The sequence below is a fragment of the Hyperolius riggenbachi genome, chromosome 12 (assembly GCF_040937935.1).
Source record: "Hyperolius riggenbachi isolate aHypRig1 chromosome 12, aHypRig1.pri, whole genome shotgun sequence".
Classification (NCBI taxonomy): domain Eukaryota; kingdom Metazoa; phylum Chordata; class Amphibia; order Anura; family Hyperoliidae; genus Hyperolius; species Hyperolius riggenbachi.
This window is the reverse complement of record NC_090657.1, coordinates 103,304,481-103,326,787: the sequence shown is the minus strand read 5'-3', so window position 1 is coordinate 103,326,787 and position 22,307 is coordinate 103,304,481. Positions and strand designations below refer to the sequence as shown.

Here is a 22,307-nt window from a genome sequence, read left to right as displayed (position 1 = left end):
GCTGTCACTCATTCTTATACAGGACTTCCTAGAGGAGCCGGTGAGAATGAAATTCAGTTTTACCTGCAGGGAAACTAAACCTGCAGGTTGCAGCAGAGAGCAGAAACTACCGATCTACGTCGCCACCTCTGCACACTGCTCTCCATCTACCAAACACAGCCGCTGTCACAGCCGCAGGAAGAGGAGCAGTGTAACGGTGAGAGGCGGTAACACGCAAGATAACTCTGCCGTAACCTGCCCCCAGTGGCTCGCAAAACTATTTCGCCATCTCCTCCTTAAGCTCAACACACACCATACAATCTTGGTTGTACAGATTTACCAAATCTATGTAGTATAAGGGCCAACAGATTGAAAATACCTTGAATGATTGATTGGATAAGCTCTTGTACTACATGAAAGTGGTAAGATTGAACAAACAAGATTGTATGGTGTGTGTTGAGCCTTACTCCCACGTTAATCTGGGCAAACGCACTGGTAGATCAAAAATTAAAAAACTGTGTATAAGTAAGCAACCCCCTTCCATCTCCTATATTTTTTTCTTCAGCTTTCCCACAATGAATGGAGAAGAGGAAAAATTAACATGGAAGTCAGAAGCCAGTCTCTCCAATCTACAAGCCAGGTCTCTTGACCTAAGAAATAATAATAATAAAAAAAAGAATACATAAAAAAAAACCCAGCAAGATGCATAAACCTGCAATACACACAAGCTTCTCAGTGTTCCACTTATCCTACAAATTAGATTGCACACTAATGAAGTCAGTCTGAACTGAAGCACAGAAACCAGCTGTCTAGTTGCTATGGTTTCCGTGCCGCTTTGACTGCTATCAGCATGCCACTATATAATTCCTGCTGCTGTTCTGTACATTTGTGCTAAATCCTAGGTAACCACACAGCAATTGTAAGCTTTCCCACCTAATACAAGGCAGGCTTGAACAGAGAGTTCCTCATTTTGGTTGACTTTAGCTCTGGGTTCACGAAAATAGTCACATTTCAAACATGGTGATAAAACAAAGTCCACTTACTGAACAAGCCTGTAGATTTAATGTGACAAGTTCTGGACAGTGTGATCCAATGTACTTTAGAGCCTCGTCTTCCAGCTATAGAGGAAAGAGACACAGATGGTGAGAAATATGCAGTGTCAGTTCCATATGTGCAGCTGCCCGGGGGGACCCCTAACCCACCTACAGCCCCCCGGCAAGAGAAGTTGCTGTGCTGTCACATTCATAAGCTGGCTTGCAGTGATACGTTAGTGGCTGTCTCTAGAAATCAGCAACAGAAGAGTTCTAGTCTACATAAACCGTGGAGTAGTTTCCACTGGCACAGCCATTCAGATCCCTACATATAAGAAGTTTGTATCAGTTTCTGCAGCTGGAGGGCGGTTCACATGCAAATCAGCTGATTTAAACAGACCCTCATAATGATAGTGTGTTCTTGCCCTGCTTTAAAAAGAGAACAGTTTCCAAGATCATTTGGCAAATATGCTCTATTGAGTGCGTGTTTTGTATAACAAACAAACCATTTGGGTTTTATCATGCTACAAAAGCAGTCATGTGACTTTTGCTCAACTTTCTAGAGAAACTGAGGGAGTGTCTTCACTGTAGTAGCACACAAAGAGACACTACCAGGATATGCACTCCATTTTCAATACTTTACAAACACATTAAATCTGTTTTATAAAGAGAGGTTATAAAATACATGTAGATACATATATATAAATGGCAGTGTGCACCTTGACACCTATAGTTCAGACAACAACAGTTTTTTACTTGGATGAATGACTTTGCTAAAATAGTTATGTAATCTGATTTCACAACAATAAATCTTCATTCTTCTTGTGTTTAGGCCATGTACACACTATAGCAGTGATGGCTAACCTTGGTACTCCAGCTGTGACAAAACTACAAATCCCATCATGCCTCTGCCTCCCCGAGTTATGCTTAGAGCTGTCAGAGCATTGCAATGCCTCATGAGACTTGTAGTTGCACCACAGCTGGAGTGCCAAAGTTAGCCATCACTGCACTATAGATTAATGTTGCCTAGCAAAGATCAGCACTCAAACACGTGGGTGACAGTGCAGGGCAGAAGCTGTACAGACTGCTTGCTAGCTTCCAGGCTAGCAGCCCTTCCGTTGCTATAGAGAGCAACGGAGATGCTAGCAACCATTCCATTGCTATGGAGGAGGACAGAGAGATGACACAACGAAGCAGCTTCCTGTACACAGGGTGAAAGGATATGCATTCAGGCATCACTAAAGATCAGGCATGCCATCTGACACCTAAAGATCTGGTAACTGATCATATGCCAGATACATGCTGAATTCTGAGCTGAGGTGGTCTTTGTCGGCCGCCGGAAACTTGTAAAACTTGTAGTGAAAATAAACTTATGAGATATACAATTGCATCTATAATCCTAAATAGGACTTTCCTGGAATTCCACAGTCTTATTTTGTATGAAAAAGGTGTAAACAAAGTTATTCAGCTCCCATACAGAAAGATCTTGAACTTTTGAACTGGCTATCCATTCCCTGCAATCGTGTGTGCGTCTGTGTGCGCGTGTGTGTGCGTGTGTGTGTATGGAGGGGGGGGGGGGGGTAACCTGTAACTGCTCATCAGTGAGTGTAAGGCTGGGTTCACATTGACACGCATCCGCTCCTGTGCTGCGTTGAGCGGAAGGATAGCGCAGGTCGGGAACGTCCGTTGGAGCGGAACGCAGGGAGCGGAACGTAGCAATGTGAACTCATCGGAGCGGAACGTAAGCTATTTTAGCCTAATGTGCACCAAGCCTTACTACAAAGCAGAGAAATTATTTTGGGATCCCTGTATTCTCAACCTTTGCAGTTAGGAAAAAAGGACCACTGTTTAGTTCAATGTTGGTTTTCGATTATTTTACATACACAAGTCTCATTGACTTGCTTCAGGTATCTAAAAGAGGAAAGGTAGTGAAAAAAAATTGATTACTCTAGTTTACGTTACTGCTTTATAATTTAGTCAGGGATTGCCCATTGTAAAATGTTTCCACTTCCTGATTTATACTCTGAAATTCATCACAGGTGGCAACATTTGTACTGGCAGGTGATCTGATGTTTTTGAGCGTTCCAAAACCAGTAGAAAATATACTGTACCTCATCTCTCAGAATGCTCTGTGGATGGGAATTCCACATATCTAACCAGCCTAGCTCAACCATAACAGGTAGGGCAGGGTTGCATGCCAATATACAGCAATATATAGCTATTGGAAGGGTTTCTGATGCTGGAACCGGGAAAATTACTGCAAAGGCCTGTCCACGCGTCAGTTTTTCTGTGGATTTTCTGCACAGGAAAACTGAGACATAATGTTAATCAAAGGGGCTAGTTCCCAATTGAATGCATTTTTCCCCATACAGAAAAACAAAATCGACAGCAATGCAGTACTGTCAGACAACTCATGCAGAAAACTGATATACAAGTGCGGATCCAACCTAAAAAGTGGGTATCCCGATTTACTGCCTTCTGCTACAAGTAATTACATTGCCTCTGTAGGCTTCACACACTTGATTTATATGGTACAGCTGGAATATCGGCATGCAATAGGTCATATTAAATTTAAAAAAATTCAAGCAGATCTAGGAAACAAAATAACCGTACACACAAACCATCACCCACCTCTGCAGGACAGCTGCTGCAGGTCTTTAGTTGTCCTCCTGCTTCTGGTGTCCTCTCCCCTGCTGCTGCAGTGGTAATTGTGAAGATTCTCAAGCTGCATCTTCACAGAAGGCCGCAGCATGCCAACCTCTCCATCAATCAGCAGTACAGAAGGGTTAGGAGAGCAGCTCTGATTGATGGGCTCTGCCAGGCTTTTACCTTTCCCCTAGTTCCAGCAACTGAATTCATCACATCGGTCTGCCCTGCAGATAGGGTGTACACTAGAATCTCAGAGATGCAGGGGGAGAAGACACCCAGATAGAGGAGGATTGTGCCTGTCACAGTCCTGAGCCGACAGCAGAGAGATCAAATGACAGTTGTGATAGGTCACAGATGAGGGGTAATTAGACAGGTCAAAGTCTCTAAATACGTACAGGGTGCATTTATCGGTTTTCCTTCTGTCCTGTGCAAGAGTTCAGGTCCACTTTAAAGGGACCCCAAACAGAGGTCTAAAATGAAAATCGGCACTTACCTGGGGCTTCCTCCAGCCCCACTGTAGCCCGCAAGGTGCCCCAGCGTCCTCTGGTTCCCTCCGTGGTCTGCTGGCGGACCAGTTAGTGCGGGTGACGTCGGCCGAAGTCGAGCACAACTGTGCATGCGTGGCCCGGCCGTGCTCCTAGCTCGATAACGCACACAATGCTATAATCCTCCTGTGCATGCGCAATAGCGCACATCGGTGTAATCTTCCTGTGTATGCCCGGTTTTCAAAAGACAACTACACATGCGCAGTAAGCATACGGTGACGCGCACGTGATTGAGCTAGGAGCGCGTCCGGGCCAAAGTCACCACACCAACGGGGCCACCAGTGGGACCACGGAGGAGACCCAGAGGACACAGAGGGACCTCGCAGGCTACGGGGAGCTGGAGGAAAACCCTAGGTAAATGTCGATTTTCATTTTGGTCCTCTGCTCGGGTTCCTTTTCAGCTTCAAGCTGCTGGTTTACTAATTAACTTCCAGCTAACTGATCACCAGCTATTGGAAGTGACTAGGTTAATTTAAAGTCAGTAGAAATGTGCACATTACGGGAACTTTGTCCTAGGATTAATAATGGTTTACCCCAAAGAATGAGACACTTCAGTTTTAAAACATTAGTTAAGGATTATTGGAAAATCCCTTTAAAGGGAAGGTATAAAGGTTTGGCCATGTACATTAGGCAGCGCTCTTTCCTAGTTACACGGGGGTGTTACAATTACAGCATGGCTAATATAGGCCTGCATGCAAGCGGTTCACAGCTCCACTTCACTGAGCTGCACTGTTAAATTACCAGTTTCCCAAAAACCTCAAGTCTTGTAAATTTTATTTTCAGAACTAAAAGTAGATTAGTGAGCAGTTCGGCCTAATCCAGGAAGAAGTAGTGCTGATCGTGTTCTTTCCAATCTACTTCTAGTAATCCTCAATCACTGCACAGTGCCAATTAGGAAGATTTCCTCACATTAGCGTCAGCTGAGCTGCTCAGAGAAAAATGCTGGCTATGGACTTAAAAAGGAACATTACCCTCAATAGCGTTTCTTAGCCCAAGAGCTGGGGAACGTACGTACCGCATGTGGTTTTATAGCAGCCTTTTGTGTCAATCCGATGTGAGCCCATATTTAAAAGGTAAATTAAGATTCAAGTGTCTTTACAAAAGTGAGTAATTTATGCTTTATGTACAAGAGCTTAAAGAGGAACTCTAAAGAAAATAAAGTAATGAACAAACGTGCTTAATTTTAACAATTATGTATACATTATTTAGTGAGTGTTTGCCCATTGTAGAAGCTTTCCTCTCTCTGACTTCCAGTCTGACATTTATCCCATGGCAACATTTTTACTGCTGGTAGGTAATGTCAGTGAAGAAGCTGCTGCTTGTGTTATTTCCCACAATGAAACAAGGCTCCCACAGTGTGATGTCAGCACCATGGTCCTGACATCACACTGTGGGAGGGGTTTCACCACAAAATCAGAAAGACAGAGCCTCATGATGATCCGTTTGAGAAAAAGGAAAAGATTTCTCATGGGAAAGGGGTTATCAGTTACTGATTAGGATGAAGTTCAATCCTTGGTTACTGTTCCTCTATAACAGAAATCAGAATCCTGGCTCGTGCAACAGAACACATTTGAAAAAGACACTAATTACTTACGGTAACGTCTTTTCCAGTAGTCCGAAGGACAGCACCCCTGAGACCTGTCTCCCTCCCCACAATTGATGGACAGGAACTAGATTAGCATAAAAGATTTGCATCAATTAGGCAGACATATAAGCAGGGTGAAACCAGACCTCGTCAGTAATAAAAAAGACAACACCATTATGTAATGCTTCCAAAAAATATGTTTTAATAGTATAAAGGGTGGGTCGCAAGGGTGCTGTCCTTCGGACTACTGGAAAAGACGTTACCGTAAGTAATTAGTGTCTTTCCAGGAACGTCCTTGGACAGCACCCCTGAGACGATAGACAAGACCATATAATTTAGGGGGGGACAACTGCTTGTAACACTTTTCTACCAAATGTCAAGTCTGAACTTGCTAAGACATCTAGTCTATAGTGTTTTACGAATGTATTTTGACTAGACCAGGTAGCCGCTCTACAGATCTGCTCAATCGTGGCTCCTGCCTTCTCTGCCCAAGATGCTGATACTGCTCTTGTAGAATGTGCCTTCACAGATGAGGATAGGATCTTCCCCTGGCGAGAATAGGCTAAAGCAATAGTTTGTCTTATCCATCTGGCGATCGAGCTCTTTGAAGCCTGTTTTCCTCTGAATTTTCCTCCAAATAAAACAAACAGAGCATCTGACTTTCTCCATAAACTGGATCTTTCAATGTATGTTAATACAGTTCTTCTCACATCGAGGCAATGAAGTCTCTGTTCCTTGCTGTTTGAAGGATTATTACAAAATGAGGGCAGAAATATTTCTTGAGATCTATGAAATCTTGAGACTACCTTAGGCAGAAAAGAGGTGTCGAGACGCAGAGTTATTCTGTCTCCTGAAATTACACAATACGGTTCCTTCACTGAAAGGGCCTGAAGTTCACAAATTCTCCTGGCGGAAGTGATTGCTATTAGGAAGGCTGTTTTAAGGGTTAATATCTTGTCCGAGACCTCCTCCAGAGGTTCGAAGGGGGCTTCACACAAGGCCTGAAGTACTGTGTTGAGGTCCCAAGATGGCATCTTACATTGAACAAACGGTCTAAGACGTTTTAGAGCTCTGAAAAAACGGACAAAGTATTCTTCCTCTGCTAGTCTCCTTTCCAGAAACACACTAAGGGCGGATGTGTGAACCTTCAAAGTGCTTGTGCTGAGCCCTATTTCATAACCATCTTGCAGGAACTCGAGAACCGAAAGGGAAGAACTCACTTCTCTTGAATTCCGAAAACCCCATTCATTGTACACATTCCAGACCTTTCCATAGATTTGCCTTGTGACTTTTTTCCTACTTTGCAATAAAGTCTCTGAAAGCTTGTTTGAAAAACCTCTGTTCTTTAATAACCTCCATTCAGGCTCCATGCGGAAAGATGAAGCATCTGCAGATTGGGATGAAATGCTGGATCCTGAAGAAGAAGGTCTGGCCGCATCTGAAGACGAATTGGATCTGCTGTAGCTAAGCTCCTTAGAAGAGTAAACCAGGGTCTCTTTGGCCAGTATGGTACTATTACTATTGCTTTTGCTTGATCCTGGCATATCCTGCTGAGAACCCGAGGTATTAGACATAGAGGAGGGAAAACATACATTAGTCCTGGACTCCATTTTATTGAGAATGCGTCTACCGCCAAGGGCTTGTCCTGTGGACACAGGGAGCAGAACATCGGGCACTTCTTGTTGTTCCTTCGTGCAAAGAGATCCAGGACTGGATGACCCCATTGCTCTGTGATCTCCTGAAATACCTCCTCGTTTAGAGACCATTCGTCCTGGTGAAGAGGGGATCGACTCAGGAAGTCTGCCAGCTGATTTAATGTTCCCTTCAGATGTAGAGCTTTCAGGGACTTCAAGTTCATCTCGGACCATCTCAAAATCTGATCTGCTTGTAAGTAAAGGGATCGGCTCCTTGTTCCCCCTTGCCTGTTTAGATATGCCACAACTGTGTTGTTGTCTGTTCGAATCGTGACATGAGTCTGTCTTATCTGGTCCTGGAAGTGTTGCAAAGCCTCCCATACTGCCTGAAGTTCTCTGTTGTTTGATGATCGTAAGTGTTCTGACCAAGTTCCCTGAGCTGGGGATGTGCCTAGATGGGCTCCCCATCCCCAGGCGCTCGCGTCTGTCGTTATAACAGTCTCTGAGGGAAAGTTCCACAGATTTCCTTTCGAGAGATGAGGAGGCCTCAACCACCAATCCAGCGATCTCTTGACTCTCTGAGGAATGATGACAGACTTGTCTAAAGATTCCTTCTTCCGATTCCAACTCCTTAAAATCCAATGTTGAAGAGTCCTGGCGTGCAGCTGTCCCCACTGAACCGCGGGAAGTGAAGAGGTTAGTAATCCCAGCAGTGCCATAGCTTTCCTTAGTGTGACTGATTTCATTTCCTGGAAAGAAAGAACACATCTTAGAATGGCAGATATCTTTCTCTCGGGCAGAATCACCAGGTTAGCAAGAGAAGATATAGTGAAACCCAAATATTCCATAGATTGATAGGGAGTAAGAGAGGACTTTTCCCAATTAATCAACCATCCCAAGGATTGAAGAAAGTCTAAGCAGACATTCACTTGAGCATGCACAGACTCAAAGGATGGACCCCAGATCAAAAGATCATCTAGATAGGCGATAATGTGAATAGATTGTAGTCTAAGAACCGCCAAGATCTCACATAGTACTTTAGTAAATAGCCATGGTGCAGAGGATAGACCAAAGGGGAGGGCAAGAAACTGATAGTGTCTTACCTCTCCTTGTAGCATCAGGGCAAACCGTAGATACCTCTGAGATTCCAGATGAATTGGTATGTGCAGGTATGCATCCTTGAGGTCTAGAGAAGACATGTAACATTGATGTTGAAGCAGATTTATTACGCTGCGAACATTGTCCATTCTGAACTTCCGATATCTTATTGACATGTTTAATCTCTTTAAGTTCAGGATGAATCTGTATTGACCCTGGGGTTTTTTTACAAGGAACACTGGTGAGTAAAAACCCTGATACTGCTGGCACTTTGGGACTAATCTGATTACTTTCTTTTCTAACAGTGAGGACACCTCTGTCTTTAAAGCTAGATCTCTGATTGGATCCTTTGGAGATGGTGTTAGGAAGAACTGACTTGGAGGGTGGTCTGAGAACTCGATCTTGTACCCTTCCAGAATTATGTTTAGTAGCCACTTGTTTTGAGAAATGGATTCCCATTTTTCGTAGAAGAGCGCAATTCTGCCCCCCACTGGAAGCCTGGCGTCATTGTCTAGGGGGCTGTGAGGTTGGATTAGAGGAGAAATTGGAGGAAAAATTGGGCTTAGAACGCTGTGTTTTATTTGGGACCCAACGTCTCTTATTGGGGGGCCTGCTGTCAGTCTCTTTCTTTTGGTCTCGAAAGGACCCCTTTCTTTGAAAATTCCTCCTCTTAAATGGAAAGTTCTTTTTCCTATCAGCTGATCTCTCTAGGATATCATCTAATTTGGATCCGAACAGGAACTCACCCTCACAAGGGATCCCACATAATTTTGATTTAGAAGACGTGTCACCTTGCCAGGTCTTTACCCAAATGCCTCTCCTTGATGTATTCACCAGGGCTGAAGTTCGAGCTGTTAGTCGTACTGTGTCGTCTGCTGCATCTGAAAGATAATTAGCTCCATGCAACAAATTATCAAAATCTTTAAGTATCTCTTCCCTGGGTACTCCTGAAGCAATGCGGGATTGTGTATTCAATAACCAGACCTTCAGAGACCTAGCTGCTGCTGTGGATGCTACTGCTGGTTTTAAAGTTAGAGTAGACGACTCCCATGCTCTCCTTAAAATGTTGTCCATTTTCTTGTCTATGGGATCCCTGAGGTTACCAAAATCTTCAAACTGAAGGTCTGACCTCCTAGACAGTTTGGATAATGAAGGATCAAGTTTTGGGGCTGTACCCCAGAACTTCTGATCTTCTGGATTAAATGGATACTTTTTAGATAGGGATTTTGGCCAGAAGGCTCTTCTCTCAGGATTATCCCACTCTCGTTTAACAATATTCTTTAGGGCACCGTGAACAGGTATATAAACAGTCTCAGGGTCAGATAGACCTACATACATCTGATCTAATGGAGTAAGAGTCTTTTCGTCAGGTTTTATCCCCATAGTATCATGCATTGCTTTCAGAAAAATTTTCATAGAGTCTGGGGGGAAAAGCAAACCTATGCAATTTATCCTCTGTATGTTCATCTTCAGAACCGATCTCCTCTAACGAGGAGATGGCTACCTCACCCTCAGATAAATCTGACTCAGCCGAGTCCTCTCCTCTCCTTCTTTTATGAGTAGGGACTGATTCTGCAGGTTCTTGTTCAAGCGTAGAAGGAACTACCCGAACAGGGGCTGCCTCAGAGGCAGTAGAGGCTGAGGGCTGGGATGCAGGATTAACATCTGATGGAATATTAGATGGAATGTTAGCTTCCTTGATCACTTGGATCGCAGTTGCCATTTCAGACTTCATCCAACCCATAAGGTCTTTGAAGATTACAGGGGATTCCTTTTTAACAATTTTATCAGTACAATTACGGCAAAGAGGCCTTGAGGATGATGATGATATTCTCTCTGAACATATAGCACACTTCTTATAATCCGATTTCTGTGTAGACTTTCCCTTGTCACTCTTTTCTCCCTTATCAGGTAAATCGGGCTTGTCTTTAACTGATTTAGGCACAGTGGACTACAAGAGAACAGATGGGAAAGTATAATCAGAATATGCCCCTTTAAGCGTATTACAGCAAACAACTGTTAGGATTCATATCATAGTCCTACCAGAGAGGCATCGGAACCAGGCTCCACAGATCTAGTAGACCCAAGTCCTGCGGCAGCGTCCATGATCGAAGTATTAATGCAGAGACCATGTGCTTAGTTTAAATAGGCCGCCCAAGAAATACCGCCCCTCTACCTGTGGTGTCTCTAAAAGATTTCCCACAGAAACAGTGTCAGATGACACATAGTCCCCCTCGCTCATACCTCTCCCGCCGCCCGGAACCATCCGTCTCCGCATCCCTCGATCCGTAGCAGCCACGCCGACTCAGAGGGTGGGGACCGCAAATGCAGCAGCCGCATCAGCAGCCGCATGACTCCGGGCGGCGAATCAGGAAGTACTTCCGGGGTCGAGGTGGCGTCAGTCTGCCCGCGTGATCACATGATCCGCAATCCGGAAGTGGGCTATGAACGCGTCCGGCATGTAGTCCTTCTGATACGGAGAAGCCAGTAGGTGCAGCACGGAACCTGAGCCAGTACACTAACCGGCCTACAACCAGGAAACCCCGCCACACAGCTCCTGTCCCACGGACATGGTTGGCTCCAGCTTCTCATCCAGCTCCTGGTGGTGGACAGAAAACAACTGACGAGGTCTGGTTTCACCCTGCTTATATGTCTGCCTAATTGATGCAAATCTTTTATGCTAATCTAGTTCCTGTCCATCAATTGTGGGGAGGGAGACAGGTCTCAGGGGTGCTGTCCAAGGACGTTCCTGGAAAGTTGCACGCTAATTTCGGCACGACGTTAAATAATATCAATGACAATAAGAACAAACAACAATTTAGGCACAACGTTAAATAATAACCATAACAAAAACGGCTAACAATTCAATTTCGGTATTACATTATCGCAGGGCTGTGGAGTCGGTACAAAAATCTTCCAACTCCTCGGTTTATGAAACCACGGCTCCGACTCAGAGTACCCAAAATGGCTCAGACTCCGCGACTCCGACTCCTTAGTCTAATACTTAACAGGGCTGTGGATTTTGTACAAAAATCATCCAACTCTGGACTCCTTAGTTTATGAAATCAACGACTCCGACTCCGGGTGCCCAAAATTGCCTCGACTCCAACTCCACAGCCCTGCATTATCGGTACATTTACCAATAGTCTACAACCTGACTATAACCTACCATCTCCCTACCCTCACAAAGAACCCTCCCCTGGTGATGCCTAACCCTAAGAGCCCCCTGGTGGTGCCTAACCCTAAGAACCAATCACCGCTAACAAACATAATAAATTTAATCTCAGTCGCTCACTAAATAGTGTAACGGCTAACAATAATACGGTTAATAATTTAAATCGCAGCCACTCACTAAATAGCGTAATGGCCATCAATATAACAATAAACAATTGTGCCCATTTCTGGCCATGCTTTTACTATGCTTTTAATAGTACTATTCTCCGCCGGAGACTGGCCGTGGCTGGCCGAAGTTACGGGACCCGGTAGAGAATACGGAGAAGACTGAGGATGGTGGTGTGGGAGCGATCCGTGCTGATGGGGCTGGAGGAAGCCCCAGGTATGTATAAATCTTTTAATATAGTTAATCTCTCATTTCCTTTAATGCAATTTGCACAAAATTTTAATGCAAGCAGGAATTCTAGGTATCTCATTGACCTGCTCTAGTAAAAAGCAGCATGCTCTGTACTGTGGAGAGGGGAATGGGGAGGACATGAGGGAGACCATCCTGGTTCGAGTTAAACAAGAATAGCATAGGCTAATATTAATCCAATAAAACGAGTCACCAATTACATTAACAAGAGACACCTGAACTTACAGTAGAATTTAACCTGAGACAATCACAAACGATCCTTTCTGGCAACACAAATCGCGCGCGCACGCGATGTTGCTTTAACAGTCCTGAACTGAAGGGACAAAAAAAAAACAAAATATATATATATATATATATATATATATATATATATATATATATATATATATATATATATATATATATATATATATATATATATATATATATATCTTTTCCTTCAACATGCCTGCTATAGTGCTAGATCCCACTTTATCTTCTGTCCGTGAGCGTGGCAGAGCACATCAGCCCTGGGTATGTGAGAGTACAATGTGCCCAGTACAATGAAGCTGTTCATGCATTTTGTTCAGAGGAAAAGATACTTTGTTCTGCTGGACATGCACAGACATTATTCACGTATGCCCAGTGTGGATGCACTTGTTCATAAGTGCACTCCCGGCCAGGAGAAAACCTATTCCACCAGTTTTTGATGGACCCAGAGCTGGAACGGTGGAGTATAGGAGGATTTGTAAGTCTGAGTTATTCATGGTCTTTCCATTACTGAGGTAAGTATCTACTGTATATTTGGTTTTTGTTTGGAAAGTGGACAGCAGGAGAGTAAGCTTTTCTACATATGCTAGCTTACCACCCAAGCGGTCCTGTTTACCAGCCTCGGGTGAGTTTAATCCAGCTTGTATACGTAGTTTTAGACGAAGGTCCTACAAATGCGCACCCCTGCTTCCTGCGAACTTAAAGTCCTGCTTCCCTGTACTGAGACATGGTTTCTACCATAACGGGGATTCTGGGAAATGTAGCCCAGTATCTATTCTTCCAACTTTTGATGCCACATCTGACTGATCCACTCACCAGCTGAATCCAGAGAGGAGAGGAAGTTTTACTGAAGTTACAAATCCATAAGGACCATGAAACAGGGATTCATCTACCAATTTACATTACAGGAATAAAGGTAGTGTATAGATTTAATCAGTGAGAGCAGAGTTGCGTAAATGAACATTACTCGATACTCCCTGCTCACTCATGTCACAAGCATTATGAAACGAATCGGTAACCGTGGAGAATTCTCCCAAGCAGACAGAGCAATGAGAAACTACAGCCCGAGGCTGAAATGCCAGAAATACCTCTGCAATGTGGCTGAATATTAAGCCTATGTATGCTGCATAGGTAAACGCACTGTGGACGGTAACAAAGTTCACAATCACAGGATAAAAACAATAGATGGGACACACAGTGACAAACGCAGATCTAATACTAGAACAATAGCCCAGTCATAACATGCAGCAGCAAATGAAGCATGAATTCAAATAAAGGAAAAAGCGCTTGGAAGGAATTCATAAACTCTGCTCCAATTTAGCATCAGGGAAATCAGGCTTAAAATCAGCTTATTAAAGCATGTCACAAAACCAAAGCCAAATCAGTCATAGGTGAGGAGAACTAAACCTTCCCTTCTAACTCATAGTATTTCCAGAGACAGTACCAGCAGCAGGTATATGCATTTCCTGACTATTCTGGTTAATGTTCCAACTTGGTCACACCTTTTCCAACTGCCAACCCTTACTATTGGACCATTAAAGGACCTCGGTCATGAAAATCTTGAAATTTAAAATACATGTAAACATACAGTATACAAATAAGAAGTACGTTTCTTCCAGAGTAAAATGAGCGTTAAATTACTTTTCTCCTATGTTGCGGTCACTTACAGTAGGTAGTAGAAATCTGACATTACCGACAGGTTTTGGACTAGCCCATCTTCTCATGAGGGGGTTCTCAGGGTTTTCTTTATGTTTAAAAAGCACTTAGTTAATGGCAGTTGCTCCGTAATTAATATAATTATTATAATTATATCAATTAGCAATAAAGTTTTTCTACTCTACATAATATTGGTGGTGACATATATTCATTATAGATTGCATAACTAACCAATAGCGCTTCCGTCAAACAATTTAATTTGTTCATATTGTTTGATACACAATCAACCTGTAAGTAATCTTTACCAATGACAAACAGCACCAAATGTCATTATCTATAACCACAACAGAGATAGGCTCCAAGATCCAATGTAGCTAACAGATTAATTCCTCTCTGATCAGAGAGGGGATTGATTTTCCCCATTCATGGCACACAGATTTTCAATAGATTTGCAGTGTTCGATACAGTGCAATCCTAAGGACTTGTAGTGGATTGCACTGTGCATAGACCATATGTACTTATGGACCACACTATTGTCCCTTTTGTACAGAAAATTGTGCTATGTGGATTAAAAAAATAGATTAATCATTAGTCCTGCAACTCCATACTTTGCATGTGTTGATAAGAGCTGTGGGGGATGATAAGCAGTGTACATAAACAAGTGAAGGAAACCGATAACTAGAGACAGCAAGGAAACCTTTAGAAGTTCAAATTTCATGCAGGGATTAGCAAACACTGTAGTTTGTTCACCATCTAGATAAGGCACAGAGTATAGGCTCATACACACGTCCAACATGCACACAACCACGACCAGTATGTCCACACGCCTAGATAGCTAAGCAACCAACTCAATTAACATACTGTGCACGCAAGAGGACTGGCAGACTACACATTCAAAACAAGTACCAGTCTTTCAAACAACTTGTACACACGCACCAACTGCATGATATCAGATTAACATAGATCCAACAGCTGGATTGATCAAACCGCCTGTTAGTTGCTCACCAAGTTGTTTGCACACCTACACATGTCTGATTATCATCCAACAGACTAAAGTCAGATGATAGACAGATGATAATCAGGCTGTTGGTTGGCCGTGTGTACTTAGCTTAAAGGAGCGCACACACACAATTACTGCCACCCGCACTGTTTGGAACTCAATCCTTCACAAGACGCTTTGGGGCAGAGCTCTATATAAACTCGACCCGTGTCTCTATGGAGCTAACACGTCGAATACAGTGCAGGAGATTAGGGCGCAGCCGGCGCCACCATAGATAGTTATAGGAATTACGGCTATAGCGGCGCACAGGGAGCAACTTCGGCACCGTCAGAAGACAGAGCTGAAGTTATTTTTAAAACAGTAATTTGGCCGCCAGCAATAGCTGGAAGCGGAATTACATCATTCCCTACTATCCACATGGACCTGGAGGGGGAATAGTAATTAACGCCGCCGGGACTTGTGCAGTAGCAGGGTAAGCCATATATAGTCTGTATCCTGCGCCCAAGTCTCCCAGCGGCTATTTCATATGGAGGGGGATGTGAGGATAATGGAGCAGTAGGGGTAACAAGGAAAACAATGGCTGACAAGATCCAGTCCTCCAAATCTCTCAGTGACACATCGTGGCCACTGTATAGTAAGCACAAAAATGATCAGCAGTGGTGGCCCCAATAGTTCGCCTTGTGTGATTTTACACACCACTGACAAAGTGACTCAAGTATAAGCTGAGACTCCCACTTTTGTCCCAATTTTTTGGTCCCAAAAACTCAGATTATACTAGAGTACAGGTAGTACCCAATAAACAAATGAGATGGGGACTGTATGTTAATGCTTAACCTGAATCCATTCTTAAAGAGAAACCGTAACCAAGAATTGAACCTCATCCCAGTCAGTAGCTGATACCCCCTTTTACATGAGAAATCTATTCCTTTTCACAAATAGATCATCAGGGTGCTCTGTATGGCGGATTTTGTAGTGAAAGCCATCTCACAGTGTAATATCAGCACCTCCCAGCACTGAGGTACTGACATCACACTGTGGGAGCCTTATTGCAATGTGGGAAACGACAGCTGTTTCCAACTGCCAAAAAAAAGCAAGCAGCATCTCCTTCCGGTGACATCACATGCCAGCAGTAAAAATGTCACCATGTGATAAATGTCCGCATGTAAATCAGGGGGAGGAAAGATTTTACAACGAGCAAACACTGACTAAATAATTTATGTATAATTATTGTAAAAATTATGCACCTTTTTATTACATTATTTTTACTGGAGTTCTTCTAAGTTGGAACACTGTGCCATCTATGTAAAGAAAGAGAACCGAGAGCCCAATATAGTGAAGTAAGTACAGATAACTGGGTTTTATGAAAAGAGTACAACGATATACTCACAAACCAGGGTTACCTCCAAGCAACCACTGCGTCAGCAGTTGAGGAGATTATCCTGTCCTCACTCAGGGTTAAAGGGGAACTGATGAGATGAGGTATACGGAGGCTGCCATATTTATTTCCTTTTAATCAATACCAGTTGCCTGGCAGCCCTGCTGATCCTCTGCCTCTAATACTATTAGCCATAGCCCCTGAACAAGCATGCAGCAGATCAGACGTTTCAGACTTTAAAGTCAGATCTGACAAGACTAGCTGCATGCTTGTTTCTGGTGTTATTCAGATACTACTGCAGAGAAATAGACCAGCAGGGCTGCCAGGCAACTGGTATTGATTAAAAGTAAATAAATATGGCAGCCTCCGTATAACTCTTACTTCAGTTCCCCTTTAAGAAGTCGCTCTATGTAGATAGGAAGAATACAGGGGTATCCCCCTCCACCAGGTGTAGATATTATGTATAATGTAATGGAAGACAGAGGCGCCAAAAGAATAAAATCAAATATTAAAAAGTTTAAAAGTGCTTAGGAGGCAGTGGTGGACTTGCCTCCTGCAAGCAGACACAATAAGCTGTGTATTCAAAATAAAGCAGATTGGTACACTCCAGGGGGTATTTGCAACGCGTTTCACAGGCCTAGACCTGCTTCATCAGGCAATAGCTAGTAGGAGTACACAACAGCAATTTTCCCAGAAAAATTGCTGTTGTGTACTCCTACTAGTTATTACACAGAGGCGCTATTCGTGACCTTGAGACTGTACTGTGTACTCCTTTCTGTTTATTGCCTGGGGAGGCGGGAATATGCCCGTGAGACGCGTTGCGGTTCTGTTCATGGAGTATGTGAATAAATTGTCTTTATCTTAAGCGACAGCATCGAGTCCACCGCCGCCACCCGAATATTTTAAACATTTTAGCATATTGTATCCTTTTGGCGCCTCTGTACATCTACTTGTCCTACTAGCTATTGCCTGATGAAGCAGGTTTAGGCCTGTGAAACGCGTTGCAAATACCCCCTGGAGTGTACCAATCAATCTGCTTTATTTTGAATACACCGCTTATTGTGCCTGCTTGCAGGAGGCAAGTCCACCACTGCCTCCTAAACACTTTTAAAAACTTTTTAATATTTGATTTTATTCTTTTGGCGTCTCTGACTTCCATTACGTTATACTGTGCCATCTCTGTCCCCTGTACCTCCTCTATGCCTCCCCTTCTGTTCCCCTGTGCCTTTAGTGTCCCCCTCTGTGCCACCTCTTAGAGTCAAAGGATCAGCAGGACAAAAAGGAAATATATATATGGAAGCCTCCATATACCTCTTGTTACAGTTTAAAGAGAACCTGAACCAAAAATAAAAAGACAAAATAACCATACACAGGTCATAACTTACTTCCAGTGGCTGGATGGTGCAATGGTTAAGAGCTCTGCCTCTGACACAGGAGACCAGGGTTCGAATCTCGGCTCTGCCTGTTCAGTAAGCCAGCACCTATTCAGTAGGAGACCTTAGGCAAGTCTCCCTAATGGTGCTACTGCCTATAGAGCGCGCCCTAGTGGCTGCAGCTCTGGCGCTTTGAGTCCGCCAGGAGAAAATCTCAATATAAATGTTATTTGTCTTGTCTTGTGTAGTCTACTACTCAATCTCTTTCTCAACTCCTGCATCCTGTTTGTCCACTGTGATCAATGGAATTTTCCATCCATTTTAAAAATGGCCACTACCCCATAACAGCTTCCTGGTCAGCACACTGTTAAAATGCAATATCACCTACTTGAGCCATAGGGAAACATGCACTTTACCTTGCACATTCAGTTGTAACGGACAGCTGCTGATATATAATTGACAGAAACTGGTATATTTCAGTTCTGACAATCTTGTCAGAACTGGAAGGGATCACTGTAAGAAGAAAATGGTGAGCCTCGTATGTTAGTATGCAATATTAATTTGCAGCTACGTCATGTGTTTATTTTAAATAATTTTACTCCGTTCAGGTTCCCTTTAAGTAAAAAGTACACCAAGAACACCAGGAAACTGCAGCTTTAAACGTTACTTTTGTTTCAACATTCACATGTAAATCTGTAGAGCTGTTGCTGCCGTACTACAAATGCGTATAATATTAAACCTATTTTACGAGGATAAACTATTTTTTGTGCAGATTTCCAGGTAATCCAAAAAGATCTGAATACAGCTGCCCAACTCCCAAATGAGGAGAATGTAACAAGGAGATGCATTCATGGAGTCCATGCTTATAAGAAAGAGCAGTCAGATAAGCAGAAGCCTCCTGCTCCGTCCAGCTTGCTTTTTGTGCTGCATATCCAATGCCAGTTATAGGATAGGAGCGGAATCCCACATGGATGTGAAATGCAATCACAGAGACGGGAGACTGGGATTCAGAAGTGCTGATCACCAAAACCGATATTATTGTAATGTCACTTAGCAAGTGCTGCTGAGGGGCGAGATGACCTTGTCATGACAATTTATACTGCTGTGAAGACAGTGTCTGGTTGTCCTTGCTTCTGGCCGAACAGAGATAGTTTTTCCAGGCTCTGAATGCCCATCAGCACAGCCCCTGCTGCATTTTAGATCTGCTCCTGCAGCCACCCTTACAGTTGTTCAGGTACCTTCAAAGTCCAGGCACACTTCTTGTCAATGTCAGGGACCTTACCTTGTCTACACCTTTAGGACATCTGACGCCAGCATAAAAAGGCTGAATAATATGCAATTTAACAGAAACAAATCTGTCCTCTATGTACCAAAGAATAATGGCTGCCAAGTGCCTATAAGGCAGTGGATGGATCTTTAGGAGCCAGAGTTCAGCAATTCCAGTATTGTGAATAACAGAATACAGAAGCCTTATAACCCAACCCCAATCACTGCTTACTGGCTGCATGCACTAGCCCTCCTCTTAGAGAACACAATTTGAATGAATAGAAAAACAGAACGGTGATGGTGTGAGCAGACCAATAACCAATATAGATAATAGGTCAGCTTTATTACAACAGAAATATGTTGCGGATGACTAGGGACTGATCAAGAGGTTTTTCTAAAGGTGCCCATGCACTAAATGATTATCCCCAGCAGGTTTGCCTCGAGATTGAAGTCTTAACACGGCAGCCCGATAGGGGCAGGAGCAGAGGCGGCTGATACACATACGCCCCCCAAGTTCATAGTGGTATACTGGGGCCTCTGCAGAGTGCTCACAGCAGGGAAGCACACTAACCTGTTCGGCAAGAGCACTCCCTCTTGAGTGCTTCCGATGATGAACACCAGCACCTGGTCTCTGTTACCCAACAGCTTGCTGTTAGGGGAGACTGTACGTGCCTTTAGGTAATGGAGAATAAGCTCCCACAGGGAAGGAGATGGAAGGACACAGATGGAAGCCCACAGGCCAGAAAGGTGTATTTCACTGCTGCGAGTACTCTGCAGCGACCCCGGGGTCCACTAATAATTGGGGGAGGGGACTTGGGTGCTCATTAGCTAGCTATGGGGCCCAGCGGGACAATGCCATCTGCAGCAAAAGCATGGTTCCATAACTTTCAAGCTGAAATCTATTAGAAAATCTATTTGCAGTGCGTGGCAGGAGTAGATCCCTCTGTAATCAGAGTGTGATCAGAGGGGGGGGGGGGGATCTATCTTTTGGGAATGTCAGGTGGCCATCTGTTAGTGTATAGTCTCTACTGGCCTGCATATGGCCTTAAAGGGACACTTAAGGCAACCTAAAAAAATGAGTTTTACTCACCTGGGGCTTCTACCAGCCCCCTGCAGCTGTCCGGTGCCCACGCAGTCTCGCTCCGATGCTCCTGTCCCCCACTGGCAGCCACTTCCGCGAGTGATTCTTCGCGTTCCTGGCCGCAATATCACCCTCTATACTGCTATTGCGCCTAGGAACGCAAAGAATCACTCCCGTTCCCAGGCCTGTCGCCGAAAACGGAAGTAGCTGCCGGCGGGGCCAGAATGATTCGAGCGGGACTGCGTGGGCACCAGACAGCTGCAGGCGGCTGGTAGAAGCCCCATGTGAGTACAACTCCTTTTTTAGGATGCCTTAAGTGTCCCTTTAAGCCCTTTCAAGTTAATGGGAACATTTTCATTGAAAAAAACTAAAAAAAAAAAAAGCCAGATACTTGCCTAGGGAGAGGCAAGGCTCAGGTTACCATAGAGCTTTTCCTCTCCCAGTGTCCGTTCCAGCGCTGGCTCCCCGTAGCAGTATTTGACTAAATTAGTCAAATACTGCTCTCTCCTCCTCCAAAAGGGAGACTTTGGAAGTCTTCAGGAGCCTGAGTGCTCCCGAAGACGGGCCTCTCCATACTGCACATGCGCGAGCGCCCAGTCTCTAGCTCACGTGTCCGAAGTCCCCCGAGGCAGGAGATTTAAACGGAGGAGCTGCTGCCGCAACATGACTTTCTGCAGACATTTGCAGTACTTTGTAATGGTAAATAGAGGCAAGGGCTGACATTTCAACCATTTTATTAGAGGCTGTAATACGCTTAGAAGACTATATTAAACAACACTATGCCTGTGTAGCCACACAGTACAGTTAAATGGACTTCATTTGCCCCCAAATCACTCCAGCAACTGTCACAATGTAAAGTGTGTGTGTGTGTGTGTGGGGGGGGGGGGGGGACTTCCTGAAAGTGAACCCGAGAGGAGAGAGATATGATGGCTGCCATGTTTATTTCCTTTTAAAATATTGCACATTGCCTGTCTGTCCTGCTGAGCTCAGCCTCTAATACTTTAAAGAGACTCTGTAACAATTTTTTCAGCCTTAGTTCTTCTATTCTATATGTTCCTATGCCTGTTCTAATCTGCTATGGCTTACTGCAGTCTTTCCTAACTGCACTGTCTCTGTAATAAATCAATGTATCTTTCCTCTGTCCTGTTTGTCGGGCTAAAGCTTGATTGTGTGGAATGTGCAGGGCTGCTTGCGATTGGTAGAAGCGATACACACCCTCTGCAGGCCCCCTGCATACTCTGAATGACTCATACACTATGCTTAGCTGAGCCTATTAGAAGCTGGTTAGTTTGTTTGTAAACACTGCCTAAAACTGTTAATTACAAGCCAGGATTGCAGCAGAGAGTGGCAGAAACAGCACAGAGGGGCACAGGAGAAAATAATGAATAGAATGGTATGCTTTTTATTGTAAGAATATTAGAGTACAGATTCTCTTTAAGCCATAAACACCAAACAAGCATGCAACTCAGATGTCTAAGACAAATCTGACAAAATAAGCTGCATTTTTGTTTCAGGTGTGTGCATGTGATTTAGACCCTACTGACAAGAAAGTTCAGCAGGACTGCCAGGCAACTGGTATTGGTTTAAAGGAAATAAACGTGGCAGCTTCCACAGGTCTCACACCTCAGGTTCCTTTTAAAACCTATACTTGAGCTCTGTGTAGGCATGAAGTTGCATAGCTCCTATTTATCTTTGTATAAACCCCTTCATTGACTGATATCAAACAATTCACTATAAAGTACCTGATCAGGTGCCCAAACACTAAGCACTTTCTGCATCACACACTGTCATTGAGCCTGGAACTGGCTCAAACTCTGTCCCTTTCCCCTTGTCTGACTGAATAGCAGGATGATGCAAACAAAGCAGCAGCAACAGTCCCATCCATATAGCACTATTGTGACTCACATCTTTCAAATGCTTCTATTCATGTGTGGCTAAGTAGTTTACTAGATCAGAAGTTTAATATATCAGGACTGGTCATACATAGAAAATTCATACAGACGCATGGGACCTGGGGACCAAGGTTACTATAGCCCGAGGTTTACTATATCAGTTTAGTATAACGAGATTCTATTGTAATACATCAAAGGTAACGAAGCGCCTAATAGGGATAAAAATAAAAATTAAGTAGCTTACCAATCAATTAGGAAAAGAAAAAAAAAATTCTTTTCATAATTGTGTCATCTGAGAAGTAAGC

General features: G+C 43.7%; 1 protein-coding gene across 2 annotated transcripts in view; it reads right to left on the bottom strand.

Moving 5' to 3' along the window:
• FBXL20 (F-box and leucine rich repeat protein 20) overlaps nucleotides 1–22,307 on the bottom strand; it is a 106,603-nt gene that overhangs the window by 29,805 nt on the left and 54,491 nt on the right. For both annotated transcript variants that reach the window (XM_068262399.1, XM_068262400.1), the window contains exon 9: nucleotides 1,023–1,097. In XM_068262399.1, the coding sequence (XP_068118500.1) occupies nucleotides 1,023–1,097 (75 nt within the window). The remainder of the gene's footprint in view (nucleotides 1–1,022; nucleotides 1,098–22,307) is intronic.